Source organism: Nematolebias whitei, chromosome 7 (assembly GCF_014905685.2).
Source record: "Nematolebias whitei isolate Nwh7 chromosome 7, NemWhi1, whole genome shotgun sequence".
NCBI lineage: Eukaryota > Metazoa > Chordata > Actinopteri > Cyprinodontiformes > Rivulidae > Nematolebias > Nematolebias whitei.
Window position 1 is genome coordinate 31,017,586 of NC_056504.1, and position 24,613 is coordinate 31,042,198.

The 24,613-nt window shown below is 42.8% G+C and overlaps 2 protein-coding genes across 3 annotated transcripts in view; both read right to left on the reverse strand.

Moving 5' to 3' along the window:
• The window catches only part of skib (v-ski avian sarcoma viral oncogene homolog b), a 37,604-nt gene extending 25,256 nt beyond the window's left edge, over window positions 1-12,348 (reverse strand). The window contains exon 1 of the mRNA XM_037678739.1: window positions 11,078-12,348. Within this exon, the coding sequence (XP_037534667.1) occupies window positions 11,078-11,977 (900 nt within the window). The 5' untranslated portion in view covers window positions 11,978-12,348. The remainder of the gene's footprint in view (window positions 1-11,077) is intronic.
• Window positions 12,349-14,625: 2,277 nt separating this feature from the next.
• Window positions 14,626-24,528, reverse strand: tmem51b (transmembrane protein 51b). Of its 2 annotated transcripts, XM_037679387.1 has the most exons (4): window positions 24,444-24,528; window positions 24,268-24,316; window positions 19,254-19,662; window positions 14,626-15,090 (listed from the first exon to the last, which is right to left on the reverse strand). In XM_037679387.1, the coding sequence occupies exons 3-4, from the start codon at window positions 19,646-19,648 to the stop codon at window positions 14,637-14,639; spliced, it is 849 nt and encodes a 282-aa protein (XP_037535315.1). In that variant the 5' UTR covers window positions 19,649-19,662; window positions 24,268-24,316; window positions 24,444-24,528; the 3' UTR covers window positions 14,626-14,636. The 2 variants fall into 2 exon arrangements, with proteins under 2 accessions (XP_037535315.1, XP_037535316.1); XM_037679388.1 differs by lacking the exons at window positions 24,268-24,316; window positions 24,444-24,528 and having other exon boundaries at window positions 19,254-19,581; window positions 19,651-19,662.
• Window positions 24,529-24,613: the final 85 nt, after the last annotated feature.

Genomic DNA, 24,613 nt, shown 5'->3' on the forward strand with positions numbered 1-24,613 from the left:
CCCCGCCAACATACTGCCACTTCTGTGGCCGATGCTTTTTTTTTTTTTCACCAAGTGCTGGACAAAACTCAAGTCTTTTCACTCACTTGTCACTTGTGTAGGAGTTGTGCCCTTTGGCGGGCCTGCTCAGATTGAATCCAGTGTTTGAAAGCAGGCAGTTTGGTGGGAAAACAGGTTAAAAGATCCCCGGATCTCCTCGCAATAAAAGAGCAGTGGAATCAATGGCTTCCTTTTGCTACAAATCCATTAAAGTGATTATCTGCTCTTCCAGTCGCAACCGTCTTTCCTCTCTGCTCACCTCAGATGCTCCGGCAATTACTTCTTCTTTTTATTTGTTCTACTAGTTGGGATCTACCATTTATGTCCTGCAATTCAACCTGACCCATGGGCAACCCCTGCCATGGCTGCCTAAGCTATTAGCTTGGCTGTGTCTGCAGGTTATTAGTGTGATAAAAGTTTACTGTTCCTCCAGCCGCTTGGTTTAATGCCTCCGAGGAACAAGTCTGTGGGACCTTTCACACAACAGAGGGGCCCATGAGGGCATTTGGTCGCGCACAAAAACACCCAAACGTCACATATTACATCTCAACAAGAAACCAGAAATATGAATCACGCCAGAGTTCCCCTTAAGCGTCGGCTTTGTGAAAACACAAAGACAAACGAGCTTAGAAGGGGGTTGGCGGCTGCCCGAGTTAACTTTTCTTCTGTGCGGCAGAAGCTGTGGGCAGCAACGCTAACTCAGCACTTCCCTCAATATTCTCCAGTTTCGAGCCGAGAGAGAGAACAAAGGCAAAGAGCTAAGTTGGTGCAGAGGTAACGAGGACACACAGGAGCGTGTGCCCTCAATAATGAGTGCTGTTGCAGTCTCTGATGGAGTCCTGCTAGACAGCAAGGATAAAGATCCGTGCAGCTGCTCTGCACAGCCTCAGCCTGACTGTAGTCTACCCACACAGACAGTAACTGTAGCCCACCCCTTTTTATACTGCAGCTCTGTCTACCACAAAATGGAAACCACAGTGTGAGTGGAATTTGCTTGGAGACACATTGAGATCCAAACAGTAAAACTCCATTAAAACTGCTAATTTCACCGAGTTTCCTTTGCAGCACATTTTCTCAGTGCAACGTTTTTAACTATAAACTCTGAGCAGAACAGTGCTTCCAAAAAACGCCAAAACAAAAGAATAGTCTGGCGCGGGGTTCGAACGGAATACATCTTTGTGGCATGTTTTAAATAAAAGAACGACACGATGAATCTGACGCTAACGACGCGCCGTCGAGATGTCGGCCAAAACGTGTCAGAAGGCAGAGCGGAGATTTAGCAAACAACACGAGCTCGTCTCTGAGAAGAACAAACACTGCGAGCTGTGCCGTGAAAGATTTTTTGGTGCATCCGAGTGCAGATTTGAGGAAATCCACATGATTACAAACTATCATTCATCCAGAGCATGTGTCAAAGTCTGCACCCTGACTCTCCAGATAAACTGTTTGGAACAAATGAAAAAAATAAAAGGGAAGAATTTCACAACAACAAAAAAATAAATGAGGAACAGAGAAACTCCCAAAAGAGTTGTCTGGAGTTGATATTTATAGAGCACTTTTTCCTTGGAGAGTCCAAACAACAGTGTCAAAGTGTCACAAATGACTTGTTTAAAATGTTCTTGCAGGCCAAACACTGTTTTAGATCTAAACTCAGCATCTTTGAAAACATGCCCACTTCCTACATATTAGCTCATTCTTAGCGATAAATACAAGTATAACATGATTAAGTCCAAATGTCTTTAAATTTGAAACTGGAGGCCTTCCACAGAGAGGCCATTTTGGCAGTTCTTGGCTGTAAAGCTGTGCGAGTGCCAGCTCCACCCCATTAAGAGCGAACCCCACACATCATATGTTTCCACTTTACCGACAGGGTGGAAATGACCTCAACGCAGTAAAAGATGACAAGGGTGCTAGCGCTGTTCACCAGATGTGAGCAGAAAAAGGGAGAGAGGGGGAAAAAAAGAGGAGGAGGAGGAGGAGGAAGGGGAGAGAAAACCATTCGCCTGAAGAATTTACTGCAAACCCCTGAGGAGCTCTGTGATTGAGGGTTCAAGCCAAGCTCCAGAGGTTCCTGGTGTATCTCAGCAGCGCTCAGCAGAGCCTCCCAGTCAAAACAGACACCAAACTGCACATAATCACACGCATCAACACATACAAGGCGTTTGGTCATGCATGTCCTCAAAAAACAAAAACAACACATGAACAACAAAAACCGAAGACGGCGCTGCGCTGTCGTTCCCTCGCACCTGCTGGCAAACACAAAAGCCGCTTCCTCCAGTGGTGTCCAGCCAAGACCTTTTATCCCTTTTAGCAAAGCCTGCGCCACAACAAAAGCAGAGAAATTAGGGAGCTGTGTTGATGATGGGGCGAGTAATCTCTTTGGAGGTGCTCATTATATCTGTACAGTTTGGCCGTTGAAAGAGGTGAATTACATTTGGACATCCAGAGATGGGTGTCTTTGTGAAGATGAGCGCTGCAACAATGACCTGTGGAATAATTCATACATACCGTATAGGACAGATGCCCCGAGCAGACCACTTTCTCTGAATGTGATTGAACACAATCCACTGACAGGAGGTGACACGCTAATTAAATATCTTTAAAATGGTCATAGTAAGAAACTGTCCTGTAATCGTCAAATTCTTTTTTTGCCTTGTCGGTAGTAAATGTGTGACAGGTGACATGACTTTAACACAGATTAAAGTCTGCTGGCACCAAAAACACAGAGGTGATTAGTTTTAATGATAATCTGCAAAGCAGCTTGACAATGTTTTTTTTTTAAAAGATGATGCGTTAGCAAGCTTTTTTCTTGACATTGCCTATACACTACTTAAGACACAAGGCTTATAATAGTTCCCTCATTATAGGATAAAGGGTGGGCCTGCTCTATTTCAGGCCATAGCTCTGTGTGTCTGGGCTTGTCGGCAGGCTGGAAATAAAGCCAGAAGCTTGTCAGCGCCACAAGCGCGGGCGAGGCTGCCCTTTTAGGCAGAGGCAATGACAGTGTGGGCAATCGTGCAACTGTTAAGACACCTGCAAAAGAAAAGGGGTGGGGAAGGAATTGAATTGAGGAGGTGTCTTCAGCTTGTCGGCAACTGAGGCCCATTTTTACGCTTGTCTTTTTGAATATGAACTCCTGCTGTAGTGACAGAGAAAGAAAAGAGCAGAAAGTGGGAGCTGGGTGGGGCAACTCTTCAGCAGGATGTGGTTGCAGAGATACGACACAGTCTGCTGTTTAAAGCAAGGTCACAGAGGGAAAAAGTCCACCTGACCAGATGATGCTGTGGCACAGAGTGACGGAACCTAGGGTGACGGCAATACTGAATAAATAATGTCTCCCTCTCACTGCAAAAGAGTCTGCTAGGACAGCTGTGCTGAATTCATTTGATACGGGTGCCTGCTGACAATGCTGCATTGCTCCGTCTCTGCAAGAAAGCACGTTACGCTGGTTTTGAAGAGCACACCAAGGCGTGCAGCTTTTCAGGACAAGATAATTGTTGAGCTAGAAGCTCCGACCCCTTAAAAAAGGATGAATGAATAAATAAATAAGGGGAGAGAAATAAAACACGCAGGGAGCTGGTTGGTTTAGAGCTCTTAGTGCTCTGAGAGCAGGTTTTGAAATGTAATGCTCAGGTGGCACATCAGGTACATAAGAGGACTGGCATCTGTATCAGCGCACAGCAGAGCAGGAGAGAGCCAAAAATATGGATCACACTCATTTGTGAATTTAGCGAGCACTCGAAACAAGCCTGGAGGATGGTTATGAGGTCACCCTGACAAAGTCTCTCTATGTTTCTATACTTCTATCTCCCTGTCTTTTTCTCTACGTACCAATCCATCTATTGATCTATGTAGCAATGCAATCCATCTTCTGTCCATGTAAGATGGATGATGAGTTTAATCTTTCCAAAAACAGACAGGCAGCCCTCACACCCCTGGAAAAGAACCATGCGTGGTGTTCCGTATGTAGGCCAGTCTGAATACAGACTCACGCAACGTGCGCTCGCTACAGCGGAGGTGGAGATCTAAGTATAATGCAGTGTGAGGGGGAGTGCAGCAGGAGATCTCAGCGGAGGAGAGGAGCAGAGCCTGTGTCTGCACTTCTGTGTGTGCGTGTCCTACAGGGTCGAAGAGGTGTCAAGCCGAGGAGGTGAGCGGTGGCGGTGAGGCAGAGGATGTGTCAGTCAAGGTCTTGGTGATGGAGAAGGGAGCTTTACGCAGTGCTGATCTGTGGGTGGAGTGATGCAGAGGGGGAGTTTAGGGAGATGAAGAGCAGAAAGCGGGAAGGCAGCAGGAAGGGGAGGTGGAGTGCTGTCGAGACATAGCACGGAGGTCACAATCAGAGAGTTTGGGCAGAGAATGGGGAGGGCGGGGTCTCTGAACTGTAAGAGGTCTGTGCACTGTGACGGTGAGGTCTGCGTGCACAGTGCGGCGTGAGTGTGTGTGTGTTCTGGTGCGCTTCTTTAAGCCCACCAGCCAGAGAGCACAAAGTTCTTATTTAGCACAGGAAGAGCAGCTCTGCTTAGCAACCACAGGCGCCCTCCAATCACAAGTGGAGAGAACAGACTCTGACGGAGGACGAGTCCTTTCTGAAAGTGCGTGGAGTCTGACAGAGACCTTGAAATGTTGTGGTCCAGGCCTGCCCACATCCAAAAAGACGTACGAAACACTTCTGGAGTTGAACCCTGGGCTTTCATGTCACCGGCACACAACGTCAACCTCAGCGCGGCTCCTCCGATATGTCTGGACTCAGCACAGAATTCAAAGTTAATCTAAATCGTTTTAATCCTAAAATAAATTATGCATATCCCAGCGAGTCCCGAAAATCCCTAAAACATTGATTCTCCATTCCCTGCAGCAACAGCACAGTGCAGCAACTTGGCGCTGCACCAGTTGCAAGTGAACCGATTGCACCCACCCGAATGTAATCTGCTAGCCATCAAAACAGGAGGCATGAACAAGATTTGGCCCAAACGCTGTCTGAACACTGAGCAGTCTGTTTGCTTTAGCTGCCTAAGCTAATCCTCCTGATAGCTTTGAAGGTGTTTGGTGGGCGGATTGTAGGCGAGAGCAGCATGCCGATTTGTCATATGGCACCAGCAGGGCCTACTTCTGCTCTGGCTGGAGCTCCATTAGCACATCTCCAATGTGGTCTAACAGTTCTGCAGAGCTGCAGGTCATTAAAGGGAGAAAATGTAAAGGGATAAACATTGCATTCCCATTTGTGTGTCTTTTAACCTTTGAAATCTGATCAGCCAAGCACTTGGAATGAGTATGTGCAATCATTGTTTTTTCTCTCTGTATAATGTACTTTCTGCGGTATATCTAATTCATGTTCTAATTACAAAATTCCAGAGGGACTGGTTATAAATTGTGAAGATGCTGCAAGGAAGGAGGAGATAGTCTGAGCCTTTCTGTGCTTTCTTTAAAAAAAAAGCTGTCCAGATAAGATGACAGTTTTGATGTGCACTATGGTTTCTGCATTCCTGGAGTTATGCAGGATTATCAGAGTTTAAAGCCCCCTGACTGCAGCAGCTTAGTTGCTCAAGCAGTAGATGCAGACTCCAGGATTTCCTGTCTATGCACCAGATGGGCCAGATTCTTAATCACAGAGCTGGAAATCAGGAGGTTATTGAGGAAGAATTGATGATGATTGTGGAGTAACACTAACTTGATACAGGCATCTGTTCTGCACCTAACAGCCCGACTGACTAACTAGCTTGTTGGGTGCAGTCACAGTCAGAGCTCATCTCCTCCTTCATCTCATCAGCACCGATCAACACTAATCATCCTCCTCCCTCGCTCCACCAGTTACACAAGAAGTCCTTCACACATGGGCACTGTGCTGTGTCATCAAGGGTTAGGAACAAAACATCGTCCACATAAAATACTGATAAGAAACAGGCAATGAAGTGGTAAAATAATATATTTTTTAAATTATACTGCTTTCTTATTGTTTTTAACTCACTATCCTACATACAGTACATGTGTGTAATAAATGCTTGAATGTCAGCAGAAACACATCAACATATAAGCTGATTACAGCTTTTGAGGAATTTTGAATGTACTGTTTTTTTCTCCCAAAGATTTTACCTACATCTAACCAGTTTATAATATAGTGTTTAACTTTAACTTTAATATTCAGGAGTATTGACATATATTAAAAAAAAAAAACATACAGAAAAAAAACACTTCCTGTTGAAGAATTAGTTCTTGGACAAGTGATGCTTTTACATATTTACATATAATTTTGATTAAAAAAAAAAGATCTCCAAAGCATTTTTTGATATATTGCTCTGCATCTAAACCTTATCTGTAAATTGTTCTTTGCATATTTTAAAACCTTTAAGGTAAATATTTGAACCATTACTGTGTTTTAAATATATTTAAAATGGCTTGAAACAACATAAAGATAATTTTAGGACTGCACCACTCATGGTTTTATCATTGCAAGATGCTATAAAATGATGTAATGATGTAACTGCTTCTGTATGTCTGTTAGCAAAACATCTCATGAACTAGTGGATGGATTTTAATTAAACTCTTTCACAGTAATCATTGGAAGTGCAGCTGACTAACTTTAAGAGTCAGCCCTATTTAAGATGACCACCACAGCTAATCAATTACAAAAACGGCTAAAAATCTATCAAGTTTGCAGACCATAAGCTAAAATTTGGTGCGGTAGCAGCTAAGACTGAACCCCAAATCATCATTTGAGTGCTAACGAAACACAAAAAGTCTTTGTTTATAACTGTGACTGTTAGAAAATGATCTCTTAAACAGCAGATTTACATGCAAGTCTCAGAAATTATTCAATGAATGTACAGCCGATCAACTTTCGAAATCAAACTTATTCAAGAAGATACAGATACAGAGCTAAAATCTAGTGTGGTGTAAAACGTTTTTTTACAAAACAACTAGATTTAATCAGTGAAACCTGGAGTTGTTTCACAAATTAGAGGGAAAATCGACACTAACCCAAACGAGTGTTTTTGCTTGACTAATTTGAGTTTTTCTGCAACGATTACTTTGTAAAACAGATCTTTAGGAGGGAACGTGATAATTATATAAAAGCAACATGATTCTTCTAAATTTCCATTAATAATAGTACTGAATTAGTCCTATTCCTTTCAGACATGCAGACACCACTGCAGGCTCCAATCTGTCTTTGAGCGCATAAAAAGGAAACTGGTGACACGGCAGCCTCACACGCATGAAGTTCCCACCCTGAGAAAGGCTGGAGGTTACAGACCTTTCCACGCTGCACCCAAAGAAACAAGCAGCAAGCAAAGAGACACTGCTGCACTTCACAGCCTCTGAAAGCCCGGCCCTTGAACAAAGGAGGCGGCAGGTCTTTAGCACACATTACCCATGAGAGAGCCCCAGCTGACATCCTTTTAACATGGGGTCACCGCTGCTAGAATGAAGGCCACAACCCCTGGGAGCTCCTGACACCCCTTTGCCTCGACATGCCGCCTCTGCTTTGACCACAACACTCTGGCGAGCAGCCACTGGCTGGATAAGGGGGCTGGTCAGAGGGGAGTGGGCAAGGGTGTTGTGCCTGAGCTGGCTGCTTTTAAAAGGTTGACAAGTTGGAAAAGGTCAATTAAACACAAGCTAAATTTTTTAAATGTGCGGCAATGAAATAAAAAATACATTAAAACTGAAATTTTAGTTGGGTTAATGCAAAGTTCAAGCTGACTGGGTCAAACAGGCCCATCAGAGACCAAAAGGATGCACCGTTTCAGCTTCCGGGACTTAAGAGGAGGTCAGCAGGCAGATGGGAATGGAAATGGGCCGGCGGTGAGCTCATTTTAATCTGTCTCACGCATCTGATCCAGTCATAACACCCGCCTTGTTTACACTGAAACACACACATGCATCCTCGGCATACATAAAGGCACCCCCCCCCCCCCCCCCCACACACACACACATGGGTCAACACAGCTGATAATGGAGGAGGCAAAGAGACTTAACATTCAGTAATTCACTTTGAATAAAACCAGCGTGCACCATCCTTTAGCCTTTGCTTTAGCTGGCTGAAAGTTTGAGGCTATTTGCATCGAGTGAGGAGAACAATGGGATGTGAAAAAAATGGCATAAATTGGCCTTACTTGAATGCTTTTAATATCTGTTCCATTACAGAGAGTCCACACTTTTGCTCTCCACTCCGTCAGACGATTGATCGCGTTGCCCTTCTTCTTGGGGATTTTGTTTTTTTTCCGTTAATGCTCAAAGTTATTTGACTTCGACCTGAATGAATTTTTTTTTCTTCTTCCATTCCAATCCTCTTTCTTGGAGATTTCCATGCTAATCAGAGAAGTTAATATTTGAATTACTACATGCAACGGTCAGCAGAATGGAGAAATTCAGCTTTCCGTAAAATTATGTGCCATCTCAAACAAAACTTGCCATTTTCATAAAAAGAACAGAGCTTCTGTTGAGGTCGGTGTTTGTCGTGTATATTTTTCCATCCTTAATCAGGAAGCCATCTGGACAGTGGACTGATTGGATGGCGTATATAAAAAAAGGGATTGGGAAGGGGGTGTTGGTTGGGTCATTATCTTCAGGGAAAGGTCAGAGGTCATGGCCTTTGGACAACACATGTCAAAGCCTGGCTCACACACCTCACATCTTCTGAATGGGAGAGTCTGCGGCGTCCTCTCTGCAATCTGCTCTCATCTGCACATTAACTGACCACATGGTGGATCTGATGCAAAACAGACCATCAGAAACAGTTTGCTGCTCTTCTCTCCTCTGATGCGGCTTCTCTCACTTGTTTTGTGAGTTGGTTGCTATTAAAAGAAAACTTACGAACAGCACAATCAGCTGTTGCAGCGGCTCCAAATCTGCACCGGCCTCCTCTTTCACTACATGAGGAGGGAGTCTAGACAGATGATCCAAGCAGACGAGGTAACCTGTCTCTTATTAATAAAACACTCTGACATAAGAGAGGCTGTGGCAGACTGATAACATTGTGTCTTCATTTCGTGGGTAAGCTGAGCCAAGCGCAGTCAGCCAGTCCGGGTCCGGCCTTTCAGCAGCTTGGCCTGTCAGGCTGATGTATGGGAGAGTGCTGGTGTGCAGCTCCCCAAGGACCAGGGCCTGTCTGCTAACTGGGACACGACTGACAGTGAACCACAGCAAACCCACACTGCCCCCTCCGCCACGCTCGCCTCCATGATGCTGAGGCCCTCTGTGCACAGTTCATCAAAAACTGTCAGCACACAACTCAACGTTTTCTGGAAATACATAACTCACATGTACATCAAGACCTGCTGACTACTTTAAGGAAGTTATCAAGCACAGGTTGTTGCTGCTTCTCAGCTGCTCCTTCCTGCAGGTATCACTATATCGACTCGAACAAACCTTCCTGATGCATCCTGGACTCAAACATGGAGCGTCAGGGTCACAAAGCTGCAGCACGGACCATCAAGCTACCGCAGTGCTAAGGTATGGAGCACAGGTTCGAAACTGAAGCAACATACAATTACATTTCCCCCCCAAATTGGGACGTTGTGTAAACAAATAAAAGCAAAATGCAATGATTTAAAAATTTCATAAACCCAAATGTATTCACAGTGGAACAAAGGTTTAAAGTAAGAAACTGTACAATCTGTAGACAAATGTAAGGCAATGTTGAATTTTATGGAAGCAACACATCTATAAAAGTTGGGACGGGGCAACAGTAGGTTATAAATTCATGAAGTGGTATGAAAAACAAAGAGCTGGAGGAGAAAATTGCAACTTGGCAACAGGACTGGGTGTGAAAAGAGCATTTTAGAGAATCTGAATCTCTCCGAAGTAAAGATGGGCAGAGGTTCACCAGTCTACACAACAAAACTGTGTTTAAAAATAGTGGAACAATTCCAGACTAATGTTTCTGTAAATGATGGGATAGTCAAAATCTTACCAATTTTTTTATTTTTACTGAGGAACAATATTCCAAAACGATTCTACTTTTTTGGCAGGCTGGTGAACCTCTGCCCATCTTTACTTCTAAAAGAGTCTGCTTTCGTTTTACACCTAGTCCTTTTAATGACTTGTTGCCCATTGACCTAACTAGTTGCAGGTTGCGCCTTCAGCCGTTTGTTACTCAGATCACCTACTTTTACAGCGTTTTGTTGCCCCAGTTCCAACTTTTTGGGGATGTGATGCCATCAAATTTAGAATGACTTTTCCTTTTTTGTACAGTTTATTTTAGCATTTGATGTTCACCATGTTCCATTTTCAATAAAAACAAAAAGTGTTTATGAAATTTGCAAATCACTGCATTCTGTTTTCATTTATATTTTACACGATGGCCCCAACGTTGTCAGATTTGGGGTGGTCAAGAAGATAATGTAGAAAGATTTCTCAACTGCACACAAGTCTTGACGAAACATGAGAATCATCTTTAAGGCCCATCAGAACATAAATGTTATCAGCATTTATTTTTTTTCTTTTCTTTTTAAAATGTTCAAACCAAGAATTGAGCTTTCCGTGCGTGAGCCATCTCTTGGCTCGGCCTCAGACTGGAGCAGAGCCACGGTGATGCATTCAGATCAGAGTCCCACAGAACAGCTGCTCTGTGACGAACAATCAGACACCTCGTCTCTTGGCCACAAACATCTCTGACCCACGCAAACCCCCACCACCCCCATGCTTTTATTCCCACACACAAATACACATTTCCATATTCTGAACCTCATCACACCCCTTCCCATCCCCACCTTATGACACTGATCCCCCACAACACACACACACACACACTCATAAATACATGAGAGTTCACTCATTATAATGCAGATGACCTTGGGTTACCCTGAGGGGAGAGAGGGGGGGCTTTAGAATGGTGCCTTTAGGGGAGGGGGCAGGGGATCGAGCCTTCCTTTGACATATATGAGGTTGTGAGGTGAGCTGTGCTTTATGGTGGACCAAGAAGTCAGGAAAGTCTGGAAAACTCAGAGGAATGTGTCAGGTTTAATGAGGAGGGAAACAGAACCAGTGCAGAGGGAAGACTGGGGCTGTTGAAACAAACACAAACAACAACACTTACTCTGCAGGATTTACTGGACACCTTCCCCATCACATCGTACTTTCTCTTTAACTCTTTGAGCAGCTGCTCCAGGTGACTTTTCTCCTCCTTGTCCGTGTAGTCCGGGTCCAAGAGCACATAGGCCCGCCAGTTGGCTGAGTCGAAGCCCCAGTGGACTGTCCGGTTCTCCAGTCTCTTGTGACTGTGCACCACAAACTTGTGCGGGGGGAACATGAGTCTGCAGTCCATGCACTGGATGCAGGCGGCGGCCGGACCGGCGTACAGCTCCGGCACGAACAGGCCCCTGCACCGGCCGAAACACTCGTGGTACACCTTGAAGCTCTTCTCGGTTCGCTCCAGCTCCAGGGAGCCCAGCTCCTTGTTGCAGTGCGGGGGGTACGAGCCGCCGTAGATGAGCGCGTTGCAGAGGCGCTCCGCGTCCGTCTGCGTGATGAGCCCGCAGGACGGCGCCGAGAACGGCAGGATGCCCACCACCTTCAGGATCTCCAGCTGGTCCGCCGTGCACCTGGAGCAGTAGATGTGCAGGTCGTCGCACACCGAGTTGATCTGCTGCAGGGAGAAGTCTCTCAGGACGCTGTTGAGGATCTGCGGCAGGCACAGGCGCTTCTCCCCGCCGACCACGAAGCAGGAGATGGGCTCGCGCTCCAGCACCGTCTCGCAGCGCTCCGTGGAGCGGTCGGACGGGATGAAAAGTGGGCCGGACATGACCGGGGGCGTCTGGGCCGGCAGGGAGAGCATCATCTCCGCGGACTTGCCATCTTTCCCGAAGAGCGCGTCCTGCTGCTGGTGCCACCGCGCGGAGAACGCCGCCGGGCCGCCGAGCGAGCGCATGGAGCTGAGGTGAAACTGCTTCAGAGTTTGCTGAAGTCCGGGATGGGGCTGGAAGCTCGTGCCTTCCATGTTTTGTCGTGGGCTGGAGACGAGAGTTGAAAACTCAAAACGAAAACTGGAAGTAAAGTGGGGTAGAGGTTCGGGGGGAGGGGTGGGGTGGGGGGCGACCTCAGCATCCGGCAATGCGCTCGGAAAGGCGCATTTCCATGTCGGTGGAGAAGCTTCCCAACGCGTCCATTCAGAAAATTGAAAGCTGCTGAAATCACAGGGCTCAGTTCCTGTAAACGGAAGCAAAAATAAAGTCGTCAACGCCGAGTCGGAAAGCTCGTATTATCCCGCACAATGAGCGGGTTCCAAATGTTACAGCGCTCCTGCGGTTTTACGCACTCTGCGCCCGAAATAAGCGTCGTCTGCTCAGTCTGGCGCACTCTCCGCCTGTCTCCCCCCTCAGTCAGTCAGTGTGTGAGTCTCTCTCTCTCTCTCTCTGTGTGTGTGTGTGTGTTTGTTTGTGTCTGGTTCAGTCATTGAATCCCAGCCAGGAATGTGACTGACTCCCCGGGCTGGCTCTTCCGTCAGCCAGCTGTTCCTCCCTCTGCTTCATGGCAGCTGCACAGGAAAAAAAAAAAAAAAAACTCCTTCTAAAGGAGGCGAGGGTGGAGCTGCTAAAATGAAGTTGACAGAGAAAATATGAATTCAAACTCACGACTTTAAAAAAATCTGATCTTTTACTGTCTTTTTTGTAACAAATAAAGAAAAAACTTGAACTGTGCAGCTTTTATATAGCCTAATATTTCAGTTTAATCTTTTTAAATCTGATCTAAATTAAAAATTGATTTGAACATTGTCCTGCAGTAAATAAGCCTGATATATGATGACTGGTCAATTTTCTTGACTGGGAGCATTTTATGTTGGTGCAATTTTATTTTTGTGCATTAGCATTTTGTTGCTTTTTGTTAGTCAGTTACACTTACATGCAAGAGTTATTTTATGTTCATTAACTTATTTTATTAATGCTTCACTTTGTGTTGAGCTAAAAATAAAAGGAAATTTGTAGGAGGCTTTGCTGGTTTGCTGCTGCACAATCTAAACAGATAAAAAAAAATTGATCATAACTATTTATTACATGTTGATAATCATGTTTTCCACAAGAAAGAAAAATAATGATTAAAATATACATAATAAAAGGTGGAAAACTTTTTTCAGTCAAAAACTTAATTATAAATAGTTGAAATGTTTTCATGCAGGTTCATGTTCAACTCTAAAAATTAAAAGTAAAATTACCGATTTGAGTCATTTAACTATTTGGTTTAAGTGAATTTACACTTGTGTAAATTAACAGATTGCATTAATAATCAGCACCTCTTTAGACATTTACATTTCTTTTCTGCATAAAACTTGAGAAAATTCATGTTTCTTTTGAATTATGAGAATTATAAGGAAATGTTTTAAACTTCGCAAAATTAAATGAATAAAAGCACAACTTTTATAAATCCAGGCTCTGGCTGTTGCACGTAACTCACCAATTTCAAGATTTTTAAACAATTTGCTGCTCAACTTTAATTTGAAATTCAGTTTTATTACAGTTTTAACGTGTTTCAGTGTTGCCTTAGTTATTTTTCTTAAAAGGGTCTTTGACAAAAAGAACATTTCATCTTCCTTTATTATTTGTCAAAACCTTTTTGCCATTTGCACAATATCACTCTATATCGGGATTATTTACTTGTACAGATGAAATTACAGTAAATATTAAAAAAAAAAAAGTAGGAAGTAAAATATGTAAAATTGACTTTTTGAGTCACTAGGGGGCAGTAAATGGAAACAAAATGGAATTTAGGATTTTATGCAAATTTAGACAAAATTTGACACATTAAAAATCATATCAAAGCCTTTAACATTTAAATTTTATTAACCAAAAGTTAACACAAATGATTCTCAATACCAAATAAATACAATAGAAAAATGTACGCCATGCAAAATAGGATTTAAAAAACTTAAAGGTTGCAACACAATTTTTTGTTTCCACTTATGAAAAAGGATTTGTTTAGATTTTTTTGTAGAATAACAACAAATAAAACTGATGAAAACTGATCTGAACCTAAAAGAAATAGAAAAACACATATTCACCACCATTTTGCAGATATTGCAACACTTAAAAAAACTATTTCAACAACAAACTAAATGTTCACGAAGCAAAACATGTTAATTTCACAACACTTCCAACTATTCATTTATGCTTTAAAATTATTTTCCCACTCCTTTCTATTGAAATTTTCTATTGAAAACCTTTTAGTAAATGACAAAAGATTTAAAAACAAACACTAAATCAGAGGTTGAGGCTTTCAAAGGCTGCGTTCTGTTAGCCAATTTTTAAACTTTCTAAAGATTTCCTACATAAATGGCTTTCAGGTTTTGCATTTAAACCACAGGATGTTTGATATTTCTATGTTAAAGCAACAACACAACAATATTTCTGTAGATAACCATTCAACTTGGCTTATAAATAAAACTAAAACGTTCTATTTTTGACATAAATTTGGTTAAAAAAATTCTTAAAGGGGATTATTTTTCACAGAAGTAAAACCGTATTATGACTGAATAATTATGCCAATCATAAACTACAATAATAAAAAAATTAAAACAAAAATTCACCAGAAGATACAAATATCAAGATTGGTCCTTTAAATCTAAATCTATTCAACATTTCACCATTTGGGGAATCATCAGGTTATCACTGTAGCTCGGGCATCTTGTTTTCATACTGTGGGGGCGGGGTGATGGGTTCAATGGTCACTGGGTTCTGCGTGGGGCTGCGGATCTGGAGGCGAAAGTCTTTAAGGTGCAGTTTGTCCGATTTTATTCTCCTCACACGGAGGGGCTTCAGGAAACGGCTGGCTCGGCTAGCGCTGCGTGTGGGCAGGCTGGGGGTTGGTGCGAGGCCGGAGGACTCGGCACCGGGCTCGGCGTCTGGTGGAACAGAGGTCGGTCCTTGATCGTTAAGAGGGGCGTCCTCAGTGGAGTTGTTAGGCTGGTCCCTTCCCTCGTTTTCCACGGCTGCTAGAATGTCCTCGTAAGATGGCAGCTGTGAGGTGCTATGCCTCAGGTTGCTCTGGCGGACGGGGTAGTTTCCGCTGCCGACGGCCTCCTCATAGCTCGGCACGTTGTACAAAGATGGGTCTACACTTCTGAAAAGAGATGAAAGAAGTGCCATTTAATGTCTCCATCTCCTCTTAAATAAAATAGCAATTGTTGGCCATTGAAATGCTTTTGTGTATTACTGCTAACTCGCTGCCGTCTCAAAGTTTGAGTGTAAAAGATCTGCTGCACCAAACTTTTCTGACAAGGTTATCAAAATGAGGTAAAACTGAAAATAATTCAGTTTATTTATATAGTACAAGTCACAACAGAGGTCACCTCAAGGCACTGAACAGAAACATTCATATACATAAAAAATTAATTACTGGTAGTAACATTATTTATCTAAGGTAGGGTAAAGGAACACTTGTGAAATCAAGAACGGACATAGTGTAGACAAGTGTGGACATATTCTGTCCCAAGTTTATTTTAAAAGACAAGAAAACAAACTGTGTATGCAATGGTTCAACTGTGTGGGCCCAGCAGAGTTGATTTATTGCTAAAACTTAAGAACAAAGATACACTTTAAAAAATGTTTTTTTAAACTTTGTCAGAAATAAATAGTTATTCCTGTTCATTAAAATTAAACATTAGCTTTAAGCTGAAACTTACAAAGTAGTCATTTTAGAGCCGTGTTGCTAAATGCTAGCTCATAACATTGGGTAAGCTGATGTTCGGAACGGAGCTGCTGCTTTTCCACATCAAGAGGAACCGACTGATTCGGTTCAGGTTTCTGGTAAAGATGCCACCTGGTTGCCTCCTTAGAGGCAAGTCCAACTGGGAGGAGACCCAGGACATGCTGGAGAGACCATTGGTGCTTTGCCACGGTCTCAACTCTTATCGGTTCTGCACCACTTAAGGGTCTGCCCACAGCCAGTACCCACACACAGCCCGGTTTATGAGACCATCTTGGTCAGGGTTCCAAGCAAGCTGCTCCGAGGTGACGATTTTGACATAAGCAGACAGCAGCTGTTAATTGGTCAGTGGAGCTACGTCACTGGATGACCCCTCCCCCAGCAAAACTGGAAACTACATCTGAACCTAAAAAGGTTAAATCATGTCATCTGGACCAGTTTCTTTAAGGGAGAAACGTTTTGTCTTCCATCCGGAAGACTTCATCAGGCTGCAGCCTGCAAACCAGATCTGCCCCATAAGTAGCCTTCATTAGCTATGAATGTGCAAAATGTTTAGACTGGATTGAAATGTTTTCAGATTAAATAATTCAAATGCATCGTTTACATGGGCACAATCTGTTCATGACGAGTGTTTACATGCAGCGGGTTTTGTTCTGAACAGAAGTACTGGCATGTGCAGAGTGGTAAACTCTCCTTAAAAAAAAACAACAACAGAAGAAGAAGTAGTTATACTTCCGGTTTACTTCCAGGATAAATGTAAACAAACCTGAGCACCCAAAATGGACCCGCGACAGGTTTTAATGACGGCGGAGACATTACAGCACTCCCTGACTGAGCTACAGGTAATGCAGATCATTTTGAGCTCTTTTTAAGTTTCTAGTAGAAATGTGTCGCTCACCGACCAGTTTTGCTTCCCCGACATGCTAATATTATTAGCATTACCCAGGTGGAAATGACAGGTTGCACATGCGCCGTCAGGTCAGTTTTCCACCATCAGAAAAAAAAAAAAGAAGAACAGATCGAGCGTTTACATGTGCACCGTTCGGGTTATGAATCCGCGTAAACCACCCATTTTGTTCCGATCACAAATTAACGGGGTATTTACACGACACATTTTTATTCCAAACGGCTGGATCCGATTTATTTGTCCATGTAAACATAGCTATTGCTGTGTTTCAAGCCAGTCTCCTGTTGGAACCTCAGAAGCAGGCTTTGCTAAAGGACCCATCCGCCCAAAACAATCGATCATCATGCATAACAATCAAAGGTTTTAGGCCAGATGGCCAACTTGCTACTCACAGAAACAGCCTGAGGACACAAAGGCCAAAATGGTTCAGAAAAAAAGTTTGTAAACTCAATCATCCAGGTAGGTTCGCTTGAAACACAGCGGGAGAGATCTGGTTGGCAGGCTGCAGACTGATGAAGTCTTCCGGATGGAAGATGAAATGTTTCTCCCTTCAAGAAACTGGTCCAGATGACATGATTTAACCTTTTTTGTTGTTATCTACCAGGATGACTGAGCTTACAAACTACATCCGAACCTCCACTCTGATCGTGTTGAGTGCGTCTTGTTTTTACTGTTTCTGGTATGGAAGCTCCAAAAATAGTGCAGTGGACCAATGATGAGATAGACCTTCCTAACTTTATTGGCTGGTGTTAGGATTCGGTGCGAGCTGGACGGCACAAGAAATGAGCACCCATTGCACCCTGTTTTCACTGGTTAACTGGTCATCATTAACTTCACACAGTCTCTCCCACTGGTACATTTTCATCTTTAAATCACTTCTTGGGTCTGTTGTCTTCATACATCTCCTCCTACATGTCACTGTGTGAGTGCAGCTACAGCGTGCACTCTCAGGACATTTTTACCTGCAGTGTTCCCTCTGTGAGAACTGGACTAGGCAAAAGGACCTTCTCCTACTCTGCCCCCGTTTCCTGGAATATCTTGCAAAAAGATCTGAAGCTCTCAACCTTAACCTCTCCAAGTGGCTTCAAAGATCTGTTAAGTTCCTGGGAAAAAAATGCAGACATGTTCCTGTTTTTCATATTCTACATCGCTTTACAACCTAGCCGTTTTTATTTCGTTTTTAAATATAATTTTCTTCCATTTATTTTTTCAATTTATATACTTTTTTTACGATTGTCTATTGTTGTTATTGTTGCTTACTGCGTCACCATTCTTCATTAAAAACAGGCCTCTCTTGTAAATGAGTCCTCGAGGCTCAATGAGACTAACCTGTATAAATAAAAGGTTGAATGATTTTACAGATTGTTTAGAGAAACTTTTCATGATATGCTAATTTTTTGAGACAGGCATTTTGGGTTTTCATGAGCTGTATGCCATAATCATCAGTATTAAAACAATTAAAGGCCTGAAATATTTCAGTTGGTGTGCAATGAATCTGAAATATATGAAAGTTTCATTTTTATCATTACATTATGGAAAATAATGACCTTTATCACAATATGCAAATTTTTTGAGAAGGACCTGTAGATGTCTAGGCCTCCCTACTCAAGGTGCTGTCCTCACGACCTGACTCCTGAACAAGCAGCTGATGATGGATGGATGGACTTAATCACATAGTTTCTTAAAAACTTGGTTAAAACACTCAAACCCTAAAAGCAGAGCACAGACTTCAGTGCAAATTTTGTTCTTTAGGGCTGCTTCAAGCTTTTCTTGTGTAAAATTGGACCAAACGACACATCCTGCAAATATAGTTGTTTCTATTTGGGGCAGCAGAGCACATCTAGATGCAATATCCAGACGTGGAATGCTTGAACTTGCACAATCCATCCATCCATCCATTTTCTTCCGCTTATCCGGGGTCGGGTTGCGGGGGTAGCAGCCTAAGTAGGGAGGCCCAGACTTCCCTCTCCCCAGCCACTTGGGCCAGCTCTTCCGGGGAAATCCCGAGGCGTTCCCAGGCCAGCCGAGAAACATAGTCCCTCCAGCGTGTCCTGGGTCTTCCTCTGGGCCTCCTTCCGGTGGGACGTGTCTGGAACACCTCACCAGGGAGGCGTCCAGAAGGCATCCTAAACAGATGCCCAAGCCACCTCAACTGGCTCCTCTCGACGTGGAGAAGCAGCGGCTCTACTCCGAGTCCCTCCCGGATGATCGAGCTTCTCACCCTGTCTCTAAGGGAGAGCCCAGACACCCTGCAGAGAAAACTCATTTCGGCCGCTTGTATCCGAGATCTCATTCTTTCGGTCACAACCCAAAGCTCGTGACCATAGATGAGGGTGGGAACGTAGATCGATCGGTAAATTGAGAGCTTCGCCTTTTGACTCAGCTCTCTCTTCACCACGACAGACCTGTACAGCGCCCGCTTCACTGCAGACGCTGCACCTATCCGCCTATCGATCTCACGCTCCATTTTTCCCCCATTCGTGAACAAGACCCCGAGATACTTGAACTCCTCCACTTGGGGTAGGACCTCCTCCCTGACCCGGAGAGGGCACTCTACCCTTTTCCGGCTCAAGACCATGGCCTCGGATTTGGAGGAACTTGCACAATACTTCTCCAAAATTGTCAAACTAATTACTGGCTGCATCTCATAAAATATTTGGGAATAACTCACGACTCCTCCTGTCCCGCCACTCGATAGGGGGCTGCTGCTGTCGCCGTCTGGTTGCTTCTTCTCTGAGCTCTCCGCTTGCTCCTTATACCGAGGCAAATGGACAACAGCAACATTACTATCCCCACTCCGACCAGCACCAGCGCCACAGACGAGGACTTTGTGCGGTCTTTGTCAGCATCAGTAGGGGTTGAAGGGGTTGAAGTGAAGTTGCCTGATGAAGTTGGAGACGTCACTGAGACCGATTCTTCAGGTATCACAGTCCAAACTATCATGACAATCCCGAGGGCAACGAGTCCAATTCCAAGGGCACAGAGGGCATAGTGAGCTCCTGAAAATCCAGATTCGGAGTTGGAGGATCGGTCATTGTCCCCACATATACTTCGACTGGAACACATACCTGCAGGACAAACTGATGCAGAAAACAAAAAACATTTTAATTTAAAATGAAATTGCAGCACATTTTAATATGTGCTCCATGTTGCTGGGATTATATGAGTTTAACAGTTGGCAACAGAACCAAACTTAAAGATTCAACAGACGTGGTGTTCAGACCACTACATTTTTGAAGAGTGAGTGAAACGGAAAACAAGTTGCAGGTGTAAGAAAATGGGTAAAGGAAAACAGAAGTTCAGTGTCCAAACATGTCTAAACATGACAAAAACGAGCCAGAGAGACAAAATCAGAGAGAAATTACATGGAATGTAGAAAAGTGACACAACTGCCGTCTGAGTAATGATGTTGGCATCGCGCAGCGTAACGGCAGCTCATGCAACTAGAGTCTTGAGCATATATTTTTTTTATCCATTCACTGCAGGTTACAGATTTAGTTTTGAAATGTTATACTTTGATAGGGAGATTCGATTTGAGAGTTTAATGGGAGGTTTTGTAGGAGCATTGGTGAATCAGTTTCTCTTCAAGCTCCTCTTCATTGGAGTTCCTCAGGGTCGTATTCTTGGACAACTTTTATTCATTTGTATGCTCCCTGGTAGGCTACTCGGATGATACCCAGATGCACTTACAACTAGAGCACAACAATTCTGTGACACTTAAAACGTCTTTTAACAGTCTGTCAGATATTCAAGATAGAACGGCTTTAAACTTTCACAACTTTAATGAGGAGAAAATGTGAGTCCTCAGTTTTGGACCCAGCGATACCTGCAGCCCCTTTAGAAATCTGGGTATGGTAAAGGCTCATTAAAAAAGGCACATTACTGATTTTGAGTGCAGAAACCAATTGGCTCAGTAATTAAAAACAAAAAGAACTTCCTTTATTTGAAACTTAAGCTTTTATTCAACAACGGGTTTTTGTTGGCTTTGATTTAAAAATACACTAGAAATATTTTATTGCTTTCTTAGCTTTAGTTTCTTTTTTTCTTCGTGCGACTTAGTTCGCTGTGGCGACCCCTAACGCAGGGAGCAGCCGAAAGAAGAAGTGGAACTTCTTTACCCTTTAATGAACAGCATCTTGGTCAGTCACAGAAATTTTTAAATGTGCTCTATAAATAAAGAAACTGCCAGTTTTCATCAGAATGCAACTTTCATGACTTGTTTCTTGTACCAGTTTCAATAAATCCTATACATACATTTTTTTATACTTGCAGTACTTCAGCTTATGTCATCTTTGGTGATTTCTTTTGTTGCATAGAAATTATTTTAATTTACCTTTAAAGCAGAGGTGTTTGCCGTTTTGATGGATTCTTGTTTGATTTTTAGATCTTTTGAATATTTAAGGTTTGATGACTCAGACCTAATAATCAGGTCTCTCTTGTAAATCAGTCCCCGAGGCTCAATGTGATTAACCTATCTAAATAAAGGTTGAATGAAAAAAAAAAAAAACTATGGAGTTCTACTCCGTGTCACACACCAGTTGGAACTCAAACAAATCAACCAGATGTACCCAGAAGATTTTGCAAAGGGATGGTTTTCAGCTATGAAAAAAAAAATGTACCCATTAATCTAAAAACTTCTCAAATAAGCTTCAAAACAGCTTCAAACACTAAGGCCATCTTCTCACTGACATTTGATTCAAGCTCAACTATGTTTAATGAAATGTTATTTTATTGTTTTCTTTTAAATTTGTCATTAGGTAAATGTTTTACATGTAAACTGCACTTTGTGTATTGCATTAGACATGTTTGAGTTACAGATTAAATGATTCTTGAAGCTTAAAAATCACAATATTCATGTAGACAGCACATCGGAGGATTCCTGTGCTAGTTTGTCTTTTGTAGTTCAAATCAGTGGTTCCCAACCCTGGTCCCTGAGGAACACCACCCTGCATGTTTTAGCCGTTTCCCTGCTTCAACACACCTGATTCAATGAATTACTTCAAGTTCTGATAAAGTCTGTGAATCATCAAATCATTCAAATCAGGTGTGTCAAAGCATGCAGGATGGTGTTCCTCAGGGACCAGGGTTGGGAACCACTAGTTTAAATAAACTCAGAATTCTTGTGTATTTTAACCACTTAACAAATTTACATTTTTATTCCTGCACAAATAACTATAAACTACAGACTATCATAGGAACAACATTTACCATTCAAATGAGTTATGTTTTCAAACACAGCACTTGAACCTCCTCCAGATGTGTGAGGTGCACATTTATTGGTTCGGTCAAGGCGCTGATAAGAAGCCTGAAGTGAAGTTTGATATTTTACTGGTGAGCAATTATCGTTTTAAGTTGGTGAACAATATAATCTTATCAAGAGGGCTTTGACACACAAATACAGTCAATAACAAGATATATGTAATTATACTGAACTGAAACTGATTTAAAATCCCAGATCAAGCTAAATAATAATAAAATGGCAAAGAAAAGGTTGGTGATGGTTTGAATTTTTGTGCCGTGTTTTCTATGAGAAAAACACAAAACTGAAAGCTCATTTATGCACCATGAGGCAGCTTCATCAAATGTTTACACCAATATACGGTATAAGTGTATTCTCATCCTTTCATTTTTTTACTTCTATCAAACTTAAATGGTCATTTTATTTCATTCATTTTTAGGAGAGAATTTACTTTTGCAATAAGGGAGGGCCAAAAAGTAAAATGTTTTAAGTTGTGCAAGACTACAAGGCAGTGGTTCTTTTGAAAAGAAACATTCAATTCAAACTTTATTTATTCAGGTTAGTCTCATTGAGCCTAGAGGATTAATTTACAAGAGAAACCTGTTTTAAACAAAAAACACAGATGGCAACAGAAGACAATCATAAGAAAGCACGTTTAAGAAACGTTTAAATGATACAGGCATCAACTCAAAGCATTGCACCTTTTTACTGATGATCTCAAACTAGAAATGTGCACAACTACTTTTAAAATGTACTTATTGCAAAGTCATAAACCTAGTAAAAATAAATAAACCACATTTTTCTTTTTTCGGCTTTTAGCTCTTCGGGGGTGCCACAGCGAGTTGTCCTCCTCCATCTCACTCTGTCCTCTGCATCCTCAGTCCAACTACCTCCATGTCCTCTCTAACTGCATCCATATATCTCATCTGTCTTTTTCCTGGCAGCTGCATTTCTAACATCCTTCTACCAGTATACCCACTGTCCCTCCTCTGGACATGTCCAAACCATCTCAGTCGGGTCTCTCGAACTTCATCTCCCAGTTGTTCAACCTGTGCTGTACCTCTGATGATCTCATTCTTAATCTTATCCATCCTTGTCACTCCTAACGAGAACCTCAACTTTTTCATTTCTGCCACTTCCAGTTCTTTCTCCTGTCTTTTTGTCAATGCCACGGTCTCCAGACCATACAACATAGCTGGTCTCACCACTGTCTTGTAAACTTTTCCTTTGACCTTTTCTGACACCCTTTTGTCTCGTATCACTCTTGAAACTTTTCTCCATCCACTCCATCCTGCCTGGACTCTCTCACTTCTTTACCACACTCCCCATTTTCCTGGACAGTGGACCTCAAGTACTTGAAGTCCTGCACCTTTGTGACCTCTGCTCCTTGTAGCCTCACTGTTCCACCGGCCTCCCTTTCATTCACACACATGTACTCCGTCTTGCTACGGCCGACTTTCAGCCAAGGTAAGTGAGTGCACGTGTGAGAATGGGAACCATTAGAAGCTTGATAATTTTGGTACACATTTACACCCAGATTTGTTTTGAGTTCAGCAGCAGATTCACGCTTATATATCTAACAAGTATTTAGATTTTATACATCTTATTCAGCCATATTTCTTTAGATACACGGTCTACAGCCAGCCTAAGGACTCGGCTTCCACATGGTTTTCATCTCAGTGCTTTACAGTGAGTGCTTTACAGTGAGTGCAGACCCACATGTCAGAATTGCAGATCAATGGGTCTGGAAAACAACTGGAATACATTATTTCAAACTGAACCATTTGATATTTTCAGGAAAACATTTTTTCTTTATTCGTACTTTATAGAAATCTTAAAATGCCCAAAATACCAACTTAAAAACAGCATCCTAATCAATATTTTATTACGTCATGGTTTACATAGAAGATATTAATATAGTACATCATGTAATAGGATAATCTCCTAAAGTTAACAGATTTGACAGAAGCACAAGTTGCTGAACAAGTTGGATTTTTGATGGTTGGATCTCTCATTCATTCATTTCTCTGTGACTACACCTGCAGCCTCAGAAGCATGATGGTCTGCAGCATGCTTTTGTCACACACTGGATTTCTATCATGCATGTTGCATGGCCTGTGCGGGGCAGGGCCTGTGCGGGGCAGTGCGCGTGGGCGTGCCCGCTTTTCTAACAATAAAAAAGTTGGAAATTGTGTCAGTTTAACCCGACCAACAAGGTTTATGGGGCATTCAAATGTGCGATCTTTGTCCTTCAACCTGAGGCTTACATTTATTTATTTATTTTAAAGTAGGAAGTGACTTCAGAGGGTGGACCTGCCCCATCAAACAACCCTCATCAAAGTCTCTACGTCCGCGGGGTCAGGTCTCCTTAACCACCAAGAAACGCTATGAAATGTCCCAACACATCGAGCTCAGACTGAGTCCAGAGGTCTGACAGAGGCCTTACCTTTCACGGCTCAGAGCGCGAGGACTTCCCTCTTCATCAGGGAGTTCACCTGAACCACGCAGGTGTTTTTCAGCAGCAACGAAACGGGAAAAGACAACATAAACGCAACAAATCAGGCTGTTCTCTGCTTGTTTTAAACACCGCAGGTGAATGTGTTCACTCAGTGCGCCCCTCACCAGATATAAAATGTAGTTTGACAGGAACTTTGTCCAAATTCCAGCCGTAATGAATCCTGCCTGCTCCCAGCTGTTGGTCGGTGACCCTTCCTCCTCCTCCTCAGGGTCCTAGCGCCGCTCAGGTTAACGCCCTCTGAGGACAAGACAAGGACGAGCACGTGGAGAAAAAA

Excerpts from the sequence above, each read along its gene's own strand:
- tmem51b (XM_037679387.1), bottom strand. The coding sequence starts at position 19,648 with ATGTGTTCCAGTCGAAGTATATGTGGGGACAATGACCGATCCTCCAAC. Across the intron at positions 15,091-19,253 it reads GTGGCGGGACAGGAGGAGTC|AAGTGTAGACCCATCTTTGT; the intron begins GTGAGTTATTCC and ends ATCTCTTTTCAG.